Genomic DNA, 13,698 nt, shown 5'->3' with positions numbered 1-13,698 from the left:
ATAAAACAAGTTTTTTGATCATTAAAAAAGATTTGTATCCATTTTATAGCATATGAGTGATTGAACTCTTCTCTGTGGACACACTGTTCTAGATGTAGTGAGAAAATGATCAAATTAAATTTAAGAGGATAATTGTGTTAAATGCATTATATTAATAGCAGTTACAATTGCTGGACATGTTTTGTCCCATGTCTCAAGAATCACTATTCTTAAACATTAAGAAATATATGTAATTAAAAATGTGAACAGGCTATACAAAACACAATGTATACAGCCTATCTTATGTAATTATAGTTTTATTTCTCATTTAATTTAAACTTTTCTCATTATTTGATTTATAATTGTTTATATCAAGTAAGTTCATAAGTTGATTTGATGAGTTGAATCTCTGGTTGTTTCTGTGAGATCAGTCCGTAATGCCACGTCATCTGATGTCACTGCCGCACCTGCGCAGCCATCTTGTACTTCGAGCGAGGGACAGATCGGAAGGAAGGAAGAAAAGCAGAACAAAATAACAGTGTTTTGCGTTATATGACCAGTAATGTCCGTCAAGTGACCGAATCCAACGAGAAGAAAGTTCTGAGGTGTGATCGGAGGGGGTAAATCAGAGCAAGCAGCCCCAGTGCCTCGGGATTCAAGACGTACAAGTCATCCTCTTCATCATTATCGCCTCAGCTCGCAGAGAAAAAGAGTCCGATCTCCTGCTGAACCCAACGACAACGACACAAACCCAAACACATCATGAATCCAGAATAGTGAGTATTTGACGGCCAGACTTGCGTTGCGGATGTCAATGTTAGTATAGTCACGAAGCGTCAGTGTGAGTAGCTTTGTCTAGCCTGAACGGCTAACAGCGTCCGGAACTAACTGCGAATATAAAGGATATTTGCTCGGTTGGCCTTTATTCAGACGGGCTCTTACTCTAACTGACAGCGTTATTTAGCATTAAGCATTTAAAATGAAAACCTGTCGTTATTTAGTGTTTTCAACACAGAATGTTAACGTTTGCCGTATTGCGTGACTTCATTTTTGTGTGTTGCGTTGCGACGGAATGACGTTGTTAGTTTATTGACACCGGGGCTGTCAAAATGCATCTTGCATATGAGTGCATAATTATGCACTTTAAACACGGTGTTTTGAAACTGAATACGAGCTTGTCATTGTGGGGCATTCAAGTGTCATGTGGTTTTTATTAGGCCTGTGAAGTGAAAGTCAGTGTTACAGCTAGAAGAGGTCGCGAAGGGCAGAGGTTTCGTATTTTTTGTGTGTTTTCCTAGTAGCATGCTGGCAGCTTTCAAATCTGTATACATACAGACGTCTTACTTAATGAATATCCTGTAGGAAAATTGATTTCATGTCATATCCATCAGCGATATTTTAAATGCACCTATTTCACTGGCAACAAGAGCACAAACATGTTTCAAACTCTCCCCTGTTTGCTATTGGTCAGTTAAGTAGGTTGTCCCACCCCCGAACTCGTGCCATTGGTTGAGCCAGTGTTGGATCTTGTCAGGATGCTTAAACAAACAAATTTCACTTCATTTCTGTTGTAAATGTAAACTTACAACTGAAATTATAACCTGTACATCCCCTCATAAAGTCACTAAAATGTATCTATTAGCCTTTGCTATTTACAAACCCACTTATATCCAGTTTAAAGGAGTAGTTCGCTTTCAGAACAAAAATTTACAGATAATGTACTCACCCCCTTGTCATCCAAGATGTTCATGTCTTTCTTTCTTCAGTCGTAAGAAAATAGTTTTTTTGAGGAAAACATTTCAGGATTTCTCTCCATATAATGGACTTCTATGGTGCCCCCGAGTTTGAACTTCCAAAATGCAGCTTCAAAGGGCTCTAAACGATCACAGCCGAGGAAAGAAAGGTCTTATCTACCAAAACGATTGGTTATTTTCTAAAAAAAAATTACAATTTATATACTTTTTAACCTCAAATGCTCATCTTGTCCAGCTCTGTGTGTACTCTGTGTAGAGATTAAAAAGTATATAAATTGTAAATGTTTTTAGAAAATAACCGGCCCTTCTTCCTCGGCTGGGGTCATTTAGAGCCCTTTGAAGCTGCATTTAAACTGCATTTTGGAAGTTCAAACTCAGGGGCACCATAGAAGTTATATGGAGAGAAATTTCTGTAGGACTGAAGAAAGAAAGACATGAACATCTTGGATGACAAGGGACAAAGTGAACTACTCCTTTAAACAAACAAATTTCACTTAATTTCTGTTGTAAATGTAAACTTACAACTGAAATTCTAACGTGTACATCCTTCATAAAATCACTAAAATGTATCGATTAGCCTTTGCTATTAACAAACCCACTTATATCCAGTTTAAAGTGTTGTTTTTATTGCATTTTTGTGTTTGACTCATTCATTTGTTAAAATATAGAACTGAATACTTAAATGCTTTACTTGGTGGAGATTGAGTTTTCTTATTGTTTGTGGGTTTACCACCTCTTGTTTTTCTCTTGACACATGTGAGCACGCTGTGTATCATCACCAGCATGCTGAGAGTCATGATTGCTTCACAACTGTTGAGTGATGCAACATTTCTCAGCCTGTCTAATGTTAGTGCTTGAATTCAGAAACCAGAATAGGTCCTTCATTGCGACAGCCGTTTCTGGGATAAGGCTCAGCTGTATTTTGAGCTGGTGGCAGAGGATACTTTGTTTATGCTGATTTTGTTTTTAACCTACTTCACCATCACTGCAAAGCAGATTCCTGGCGGCTGGTTGGAAGTGGCAGTTGGTTTTGCAACTTGTTTCCAAACCAATTATCATTTAAGCAATATTAATGGCACCGTTTTATTTGATCAGTTCATCCTCTGATGGGTGTGATGTGCTATGTGATTCGTTCAGTACTATATGTCATTGATACATTAGCATAACGGGACAAACACCATTCCTAAAGGTCAATACGCACACTAAGCTCTTTACAGTTCAAACATCTTTGCTCTTGGTCTTACTGTGTATGAAAAGAGAATTTTTCGAAATGTTCACTTTAGACAAACAACTTAATCATATTCATAAGTCATATTCTGTAATTATCATGATTAATGTAACTACTCTAGCAGTGTTCTCATTGTTATTAAAACCTAAAAGTATTAAAGCGTAAATAAATATAACTATAACATGAAAACTTGCAATTAAAAAAGTAAACAAAAACTAGAAATGAAACAGAATTACTAAAATAGAAACTACAAACGTAATGAGAATAAATGAAAGCTAAATAGAAATGTTTAAAAAAATTAATAAATAAAGCAAGCATAACAAAATTATGAAAATTAAAATGAAAACTAAAAATGCTAACTCAAAATATTAATAAATATTGTAATAGTATTTACAGTCAAGCCAAAATTTATTCAGACACCTTCAACATTTCTCACATTGTCACAAATTATTTGCTATAATTTAGAAAATATGACGAGAACTCTGTGTCAGAACAAATACATCTTGATAATGTCAGATAACTTTGATAGAAAGGTATGTAATGGATTACAATCAACCAAAATTCTGTTAGTATAACAATATTTACACAACTATCAATACAATCAGTACTGTTGACCAATTACCAAGCAATGCTTAATTTTGTTTAGTCTGTGGTGTAGGTTGCATTAGCATTTAAAGTAGGGCTGGGCGATATGGCTGAAAACTATATCACGATATCAGTGTTTCATATCGGTCGATATCGATAATTATTGATATTTTTATGACTCATTTAAAATAAGGACCAGGAGAAAAATATATTACACAAGCATTTTTATTTTAAACTTAACCTGCCTCTGATCATAATCCCCTCAGTTATTAAGACAGAAATGTCAACAACCATGGAAAACTCAAATAATTAAAATGTAAACATAAGTCTAAAGTCACAATATACACTTAATTATCTCTTAATCAAACCCCATTCATTGTCGATGAAGTGAATGGTCAAGCTAATGTATGGCCCAGAAGTACGGCTTGACCACAGGTCAGAGGTTGTTGCAAAGTACTTGGCTGATTATATTTTTTCTGCACAGATTGCTGGTTGCCAGTAGCCAACATTACTTCTTTCCCGGTACTTTAGCCTATACTTTGTGTAATAACAAAAATATTTAAGTGAAAAAATAAGTCCAAAACTTTCAACATTTTGAACAATAGGGCCTTACAATCTTTTTTTTTTTTTTTTTTTTTTTTCAGAAATTCTTGTTTTATTTTTTCTGATAATCAAATGAAAGCAAAATCACAGATTTATTTTTAAAAATAAAAATAAACGGAGCTTTACTGTTAAAATTAATTAATACATAGAAGAAAAATTATATTCAGTTAAAAAAAGGTTTAATAATAATAGTATTTATTTTTTATCATATATATATTGTTTTATGTAAATTATTTAAATGTGAACATATAAACACCTACATTATACTGTACAGTAATACAAGACTAATATTGTTCTGTTACATGTTAAACCGTACTTTTATTTTGACAGGTTGCCGTGAAGTTTCAGTGTGTAAAACAGTATGAATGATGCTAGTTTCACTAATGAAACGGTAAAATTGACAAAAAGTGACACTCACAGCAGCTTTGGAGATGTATTTATTGGAGTTTGTCTGTTCATGTGAGATGCAAAGGCCAAAAATTAGCGGGAGCGTCACGTGTGCAGTATGCGTGTAGTGAAAATAAAACGCGTCTCCTCCATTCATTCATATAGAGGCAAACGGAACATGCAGGATTCTTATTGAAGCATTTCAGTTTTCACAGACACTAGTCCATATCGCGATCTGAATTAATTAACAGACCAACTTTTGATATATTGGTCCAAAAATCGACGAATTCCGCGGCATTCCGCCCTATAGTAAAGTCCGTTTTTATGAATGGAGTCCGCGATCCGGTCTGTGAGGAGACATTGTAAACGCGCGATCATGTAGAGACAGAAATCAAATGCCGTCGTGTAAATAAGATAAATAACATAAGGCTATTTAGTTTGTTTAATACAACAACATGGACCCGTTCTGTAGGAAAGATAACCTTAACTTCTATTGTGATCTGGCGCTATGAACTGAACGTTAAAGGGGGGCTGGGCGGCCGACGAAGAATACAAAATATCGAACGTTTTATCGAACACATTTTTTATTGATATCGATCTCTTGTCTATCGCGATATATATCGTTATCGTTTTATCGCCCAGCCCTAATTTAAAGTAAAAACACTTAAGCAAAACATGGTCAGTTCAAAGTGGCTGAATAAATTTTTGGTCCCAAATTTGTATCTATTTTACTGGCAGTCCACTGTATGAAGAAACTTTTTGTATAATATGTCACAGTTGACTCTAATTTGCTATTCTCACTGCTGTACCCACTAGTAAAAAAAATAACAACAAAAAAATATATCTGGTGTCTGAATATTATTGGGTTGGACTGTAAATAATAAAAACTTAAGACTGGAATGGTAAAATAAATCTTGAGGTATCATAATGTTTTAATAACCCATTTGACTTGTAAATGTCCTAAAATTAGGGCTGTCAATCGATGAATTTTTTTTAATCGCATGGTTGTCATGAGTTAACTCGCGATTAATCGCACATTTTTATCTGTTCTAAATGTACCTTAAATTAATACTTTTTAAAGTTTTTAATACTCTAATCAACATTGGCATGGACAAATATGGATGCTTTAAGCAAATATGTGACCCTGGACCACAAAACCAGTCATAAGGTAAAATTTGACAAAACTGAGATGTATACATCATATGAAAGCTCAATAAATAAGCTTTCTATTGATGTATGATTTGTTAGGATAGGACAATATTTGACCGAGACACATCTATTTGAAAATCAGGAATCTGAGGGTGCAAAAATATCAAAATACTGAGAAAATCACCTTTAAAGTCGTCCAAATTAGGTTCTTAACAATGCATATTACAAATCAAAAATTACATTTTGATATATTTACAGTAGGAATTTTACAAAAAATCTTCATGGAACGTGATCTTTACTTAATTTCCTAATGATTTTTGGCATAAAAGAAAAATCAAACATTTTGACCCATGTAATGTATTTTTGGCTGTTGCTACAAATATACCCCAGCGACTTAAGACTGGTTTTGTGGTCCAGGGTCACATATGTGTTTATTATCAGTGAAACCATACTTGACATAGAGCATGAAGACTAACTTGTTTCAAATGTCATAGATGTTTTTCAAATAACTTGTTCATGTCTATTAGACACATGAAAAAAGAACATAGAAACACCAGGTTCCCATTACTTCTCTTTCTTTGCACTGAGAAATTTACTTACACAAGCCTGTTTACATTATTTGCAGGACAGGACAGCTCACTTCTTCTGAACATGCAAAATCTACATTTATTATTACATTTGTTTGCTTCTCGGTGCCCACATACTGTCATTTAATGCAGCCAAGTTCTCAACAAAACTGTTTCCATTGTTTTGATTTAATATTTCTGTTATCAGACAACCAAAGTAATATGAAATAATAACTGAAAAAAATCCTGAATTATGATCATGATTCAATCACTGAAAAGAATCATTTACCGGCATCTAGACATAAGTCACTATTCCCTGCATTATTATCGTTGTTTTTAACTTCCTGTTTGAATACCTTCAGGATCCTTTGACTTTTTAGGAGTTTACCCGTTTAAAGTTATGTGATCCCAAAAACCTGCTTCTTTTATTTTTTAATGTATTGTTTTGGTTTTAATGTACTGATTGGAGAGCCCGGTCTCATGAAAATGCGCACTAGCACGACTTTCTGTTTCTATTTGGCGTGCTATTAATAAGCTGAAATTAACTTTGGCGTGCATATAATACGCCGTTTTTGCGTGCACACTCGTATGTGGCTTTACGCATCAACCCCACAGCACCAATCCTAACATAGACCGACTCCGCTTGCATTCATTAAATATGGCAGAAGTGCCGGTACGCACGAAAAAGTCCAAGTACGCAAAAGGATAAAATACAGAAGTGCCTGCGTACCGGCCCACTTCAAGCACTGGAAGCAACATAATATCTGGTTTAACTGAAAGCGCTGCTCCACTGCCGCTCGCTGAACAGAGCAGACGCAGATATAAAGAGAGGGAGGTGCGCGCGCATTGGGAGACCTCACGCACTTTCAGCAAAACCGAAGAGCCTCAGAAACTATATTAGGTTTGTCCAATTATGTGTTTATGTATTGTTGCTAGACACTTTTCGCTAGGTTGGCAACATTGTGCATCCATTTCTTTAACTATGGGCTAGGTAGTGGGTCTAACAGAAAATGCGCGCTGCGTTAATCGCACGTTAATAAAATTAGTGCCGTTAAAATGAATTTGCGTTAACGCGCTATTAATGCATTAATTTTGACAGCCCTACCTAAAATATAAAGGTTGAATTTATATTTGAAACTAAAATATGATCATGTTTATTGTAATTTTAATGTTTTGCTATATACGGCTATGTTTCTCCATTTTATTAAAAAAGCATTACAGAATTATGAAAACAAACTGAAAATATAACAAAGGTCATTTAAAATATTAAAATACTATAATAGTATAGATAATACTAAAACAACAGTTTGAAGTGATAAGACTTGAGGTATTACTAAAGTTATAATTACCCCTTTGGCTTGTAAATGTCATATAAAAGGTTAAATTGATATTCAAAAATGTAATATATTTATATCAATGTATTACTGTTGTGTTTCTCTATTTTAGTGATTACCTGTTCAAACTGCTCCTCATCGGTGACTCCGGAGTAGGGAAGTCGTGTCTGCTGTTGAGATTTGCTGTGAGTACAGGCACAGATGGGTCGTTTTGTCAGCTTTCGCTGCCAAACATGAATTAAAAATCTGAAAATATGCAGTCTGCAAATAATATAGAATTGACTGAATGTATTTTATAGTACATTACTTATAAGATCCACAATGTAAATTGCATAGGTCAGTTTTCATTCTTCTTTGTTGCTCTTGCAGGATGACACATACACTGAGAGCTACATCAGCACCATAGGCGTGGACTTCAAGATCCGCACCATTGAACTTGATGGCAAAACCATTAAGCTACAGATTGTAAGTCTATACATTCTCCCTCATAACGCAGATTTTTCACAAGCTCTATGACAGTTTCTAGTATGAACAGCAGGACATGACGATGACCTGCTTTCTTGGGTCAGTAGACGAATCCAGTAACTCATTACATTGTACATGTGAAAATGGGGCCAAACCTTTATTAGAAACATGCATAGTGTCACATTACTTAAAGTTCTCTTCTTTCTTTCTTTCTCATAGTGGGACACTGCGGGGCAAGAAAGATTTCGAACCATCACCTCCAGTTACTATCGAGGAGCTCACGGTATCATTGTGGTTTATGATGTCACAGATCAGGTGAGATGTCTGGAGAAATTCACCTCCCTTGTTTGGCCTAAATTTAACAAGGCACACTTGAATTGATAATGAATCATTCATGTCATGTCAGTAAAAATTCTGAAGGGCATTTACAGCATTGTTCTGTAGTTCTGATGCTGTGTAAAATTTGCTAATGTCATCCTCAGAAAACCTGTCTTACTTGATTACCTGCTTGTCAAATTTGCGTTATTTCAAGTGTATTGATGCACCAGTGTTATTTTAGTATTGTTATTGAAATGCATATTAACATTTATTTTTGTATTTCTGTTTTCATTTTCTTAGTTTATTTTTTCTTCTTATCTGATTTTGTCTTTTTTGTATTTGTGTTTAACTTTATTTTTAAGTTTTAGTTTCAGTAATTTTAGTATTAAAATTAAATTGAAATTGAAATTAATTGCCATGGCAAACTTTTTCAATTTCCTTTACATTTTCCTAGCTAATATTTATATTTAATTATTAAAAAATATAAATATTTGTTTATATTTTATGTTATATTTATATATATATATATATATATATATATATAATATATATATATATATATATATATATATATATATATATATATATATATATATATATATATATATTTATTTATTTTTTTATTTTTTTTTTATTTTATAGTTTGCAATGACAATCCTGGATAACACAGCTTTATTTATCACATTAAAAGTTGAAATTAAAAATTATTTTCTCTTTCCTTCTCTCTCTCAAGGAATCATATAACAATGTGAAACAGTGGCTACAGGAAATAGACCGCTACGCTAGCGAGAACGTCAACAAGCTGCTGGTGGGGAACAAATGTGACCTCACCACCAAGAAAGTAGTGGACTACACAACAGCCAAGGTATTGATGTGGCAAAATAGGCACTTCTAATCTGTATTAGTTTCTGATTTGAAATCTCTGTTCCCTTTTTATCAAAACTAGTGGGCCCAATTGCTTCCCATTTTTGTGACTTTGGTTGCATAATAATGTACTTACCCTTACGTTTACTGCTGCTCATGCTAAGGGTTAGAGATTTGAATAAAACCCCAACCTAATTATGAACCGGTCTTGCACCATTTGTTTTCTGGGCATGCATGATACATCAAATTGTGCAGCTTGTTCTAAGTGACCAGAAAATTATAAAGGTTCTAAGACTGTACTTTGGCCAGTATGTAATTGATCAAATCAACTGTAGCTGTCACTACTATTATTTTGGTAATCAAGTAATCTGTTGATTATTCTTCCCATTAATTGAGTAATTGGATAACTATAATAAGTTTTTTTTGTGATACAAATAGTCCTAAGCAAACAATAGTTTGTTAATAGTTAAATGGAAAAAAATTTTAAATGCTGGAAAAACCAAAGAATTTGTGCGACCTGAAGGTTTTTCTGAGGAACAGCAGGCAGTTTAACTGTTCAGGACAAACAAGGGACTCATGAACAGCTGTGGATCATTCAGGTAACAACACAGTATTAAGAATCAAGGGGATGTAAACTTTTGAACAGGGTAATTTTTATAAATTCAACTCATATTTTCTCTTGTGGACTATATGTAAACATCTTGTGGAATATTATGTGAAATATCTTATTCAGGCCAGTACAAAATAAACAATTACATGCATTTTGTATGACGCCTCTTGTTTTGGTGAAATAATCATCATTTTGCAGATTCTGAAAGGGGGATGTAAACTTTTGACCTCATCTGAAAGTGCCAAACACAAGCTTGGGCAAAATAAAAAAAAAAAACATTTGAAGTATCTTAATCTGATTTCTTTTTACCTTCAAGGAATTTGCTGACTCTTTAGCAATCCCCTTCCTTGAGACGAGTGCTAAGAATGCCACGAATGTGGAGCAGGCCTTCATGACTATGCTGCCGAGATCAAGAAGCGCATGGGCCCTGGAGCGACAACCGGAGGAGACAAGCCCAACCTGAAGATCGAGAGCACTCCTGTGCGGCAGTCTGGCGGAGGCTGCTGTTGAAGAGCCTGAGCGTGCACACACACACACACACACATACATACTTATACTTACACACACATATACACACAACCATCCCTTTCCCTCTCAAACTGCATTTTCTCACACACCAAAAAGAAAAGCATTCTCACGGGAGGAACCACTGCATTAAGAGCCAACGTCTAACAGCCTTACGGCTTCATTTATGACACCATAGTCTTGTTTTTATTCTCCTTAGCCTTTCCTTTTGTGTAAGACACCTCACCCCTTTTTCCTCCCTGTGCACATTAATAACCCCACCCACATCCATAACCCTGTACTCTCTGTACTTAAAGTCCAAAATGGAGCTTTGGTACAGTCATAAGTCCATGTATAGAAACAGATGTCTAAAATGAGAGCAGATCTTGAAGCGATTCTCGAATCCTCCTTTTAAACAACTAGCGAGGTTAAGTATGTTAACCTCTCTCTCTAGTATTTCTAATTCTCTCACGTCGTCACTTGAATGAGGTTTGTGGGCGAAAGCATGGCTTCTGAGGCTGAATTGAAAGGAAGTCAACTGCATAAAGTCGGCAATATTCTATACTTGTTCTCATCCTACTAGTATGTTATTGTTATTATGGTGATTTTTAAGACTGATTTGTTTAGTTTTTTTCTGTAAGTTTTTGTTTTTCTAATGAAGGCTTGTACAAAGGCTTACTGCTGTCATTGATGTAGTCTGGTCAGGGAAGGGAAGGGACGGAAAGGGTGGTTTTTTGCTCATAATCTGGATTTGGGGGGTCTTTAGGCTGATCAATGAAAGCTACTGTTCCCTCTATTACCTCAGTGACCTCTGCTACTTTTGAGTGTTCGGCCATCGCAGGTTTAAAATGAATGCACGAACACCATCTTAACATGTTGAGGTTGTTTCTTTCTGTGGCCAGCAGTTTTGTGGCTTTGGTTTGAGACCTCAGATCTATAATTTGGTGTCGTTCTACCATCTTATCGAGCCAGACTTTTCATCCGTAGTCGACGCTGCTGCCAAAAAAACGGTCTATCATGCATTGTGTGCTTTGTATTTATTTACATACGGTAAATATTTTTGTGAAGGGCCTTAATTTCGCCACCAATGAAAGCGTGGTAGTTCCATGGATCCGGTTTAGTGTGCCGTGTGTTTGTGTGGGAATATTGTGTGTTACATCTAGGAATATTGGGACTGACTGGTCCAGCATAGAAGACCGGATATGACCTCCCATGTTCTTTAATAAAAAATATTCGTACACTTAGATTCTAGCTTTCGAAATCTACCTACAGATGGACCTTCTAGAAGCTCATTCAGATGTTGCCTTCATTGATCAAAGAGGTTTATATGAATCCTGCACTCGGGTTCAACTCAATCTTATTCGCATTTTCAAACAAAAACTGCAAATGATTGGTCTGATGACAGTGTTTTTGACCTGGCTGTTTTATTATGTACAACGTGGATCTAGAAAATGTAGAGTTTGTGAACTTCACTAGTATTAGTGCGTCTTAACTAGTCTCACCATTGTGATATTAGATCACCTTCGCTCACTGAGCCAGTGTAATCTAGTTTTTACACTACTAACATCTGCCAATGCTAACATTTTCGTCACTAATATCGTGTGCTGGATTTGCTTGTACTCTTTCGTAAGTGAACTGGGAGCGTCGGGTTGGAGGGAGCAGTAGCAGGGATATGGGTGCGTGTGCAATGGCTGGGAAGGAGGGTCGGGCAAGGGGCAACTGCGTTTGGGAACATTCCTTTTGATTTTAAAACCGGTCCGTCGTGGATCCCGCGTTATGTCTGTGTGAAAATAAAGTCTCATTTAAACCCTGCACTCATTCACACACTAAACAAGTGCTTTTTTGGGATGCGTTCGGAAGGGTTGTTGTTTTCTCAGAACGTCTGCTCTCTTTCGATCTATGAATTTTGCGGTCGTGTGTGGGGTTATCGGAAAGATGAAGGGTATGGGGAGGGGGGTGGTTACTTATGAATGTGATGGAGCGTTCTTATGCTTTTCGTCTTTTTACTTTTTACCCATGTCATTTGCACATCTCATTTTTTGAATTAAGACACGGCGATGGTAAAATGGCAAGCACCTCTTTAGTAGTTTCCCTGTCTAATATACACGCTCTTTCTCTATCCCCCTTTGCTTGCTCACCCCGGTGCTGTTTCATAGCTGGGTTTGATCTTGTTTTCTCTTCTCTGTACATATTATAAATATATATAATAAAATGATCAACATGAGACCTAAAAATGACTTTTTCTGCTTGCTTTTCTCACGTCGAGTGAAATAATGCGTGGGTGGAGGTAAGTATCACTTCCTGTGTTAGAGGGAAATTTGACGACTGATCATTTTGAAAGTTGAAACGCATAAAACCTGTCAGGAACATGTCTGTGGCAACCACAGAATATATGTAAAAATATAATGTTCTTGTCTGGACTTGATGATTCTAAGTACTCTAAAACAGTATAATGTAGAAAAGTGATAAACTCTCAACAGTGAAACATCTGGGTGCATTATAGTAATGAGAATTGGTGGAGGAAATCTGCTTGGTTGTCATGAAAATAATGTTGTAATGCAAAATAAGTATTCAATTAACATTTTCTTTTTGCAAAATATAGTCATGTGTCATAGTTTTGAGATTTTCCCATCAAGCTAACTAATCTGACTTTCCAGACTAGTGTTATTTGTTGTTTATATACTTCTTTATACTGAATATTTTTTTATAATACACAGTTGAAGTCCAAAGTTTACATACACCTTGCAGAATATGCAAAATGTTAATTATTTTACCAAAATAAGAGGGATCATAAAAAAAAACGTATGTTATTTTTTTATTTAGTACTGACCTGAATAAGAGAGATTTCACATGAAAGATGTTCACATATAGTCCACAAGAAAAAATAATAGTTGAATTTATAAAAATTACCCTGTTCAAAAGTTTACATACACTTGATTTGTAATACTGTGTTGTTATCTGAATGATCCATTTTTTTTGTCCTAAACAGTTAAACTGCCTGCTGTTCTTCAAAAAAAAATCCTTCAGGTCCCACAAATTCTTTGGTTTTTCAGCATTTTCCCACTGAGGGACTCATATGCAACTATTACAGAAGAAAACAATGCATTAAGAGCCAGGGGTGAAAACTTTTGAACGGAATGAGGATATATACATTTTTCTTATTTTGCCTAAATATATTTTTTCGTTTAGTACTACTCTCCAGATGCTACAGAAGATACTTGCATGTTTCCCAGAAGATAAAATAAATTCAAATTTCCCCTGATCTTCTAATTAAAAATGATAAATTCAACAATTTCTCTTGCTATTTTATGTGAAATATCTTATTCAGGTCAGTACTAAATAACATACAAAT

The 13,698-nt window shown here is 35.2% G+C and overlaps 1 protein-coding gene across 1 annotated transcript; it reads left to right on the top strand.

Annotated features, from left to right (window-relative positions):
- Positions 1–439: 439 nt before the first annotated feature.
- Positions 440–12,580, top strand: rab1ba (zRAB1B, member RAS oncogene family a). Its single transcript, XM_073836373.1, is given in 7 exon segments — positions 440–755; positions 7,698–7,770; positions 7,955–8,050; positions 8,270–8,365; positions 9,102–9,233; positions 10,159–10,240; positions 10,243–12,580. Coding segments are annotated over 7 exon segments (603 nt in total). The 5' UTR covers positions 440–741; the 3' UTR covers positions 10,353–12,580.
- The last annotated feature ends 1,118 nt before the right edge of the window (positions 12,581–13,698 follow it).

The sequence above is a fragment of the Garra rufa genome, chromosome 3 (assembly GCF_049309525.1).
Source record: "Garra rufa chromosome 3, GarRuf1.0, whole genome shotgun sequence".
In the NCBI taxonomy this organism is placed as follows: domain Eukaryota; kingdom Metazoa; phylum Chordata; class Actinopteri; order Cypriniformes; family Cyprinidae; genus Garra; species Garra rufa.
This window is presented reverse-complemented; position numbering and strand designations above follow the sequence as displayed.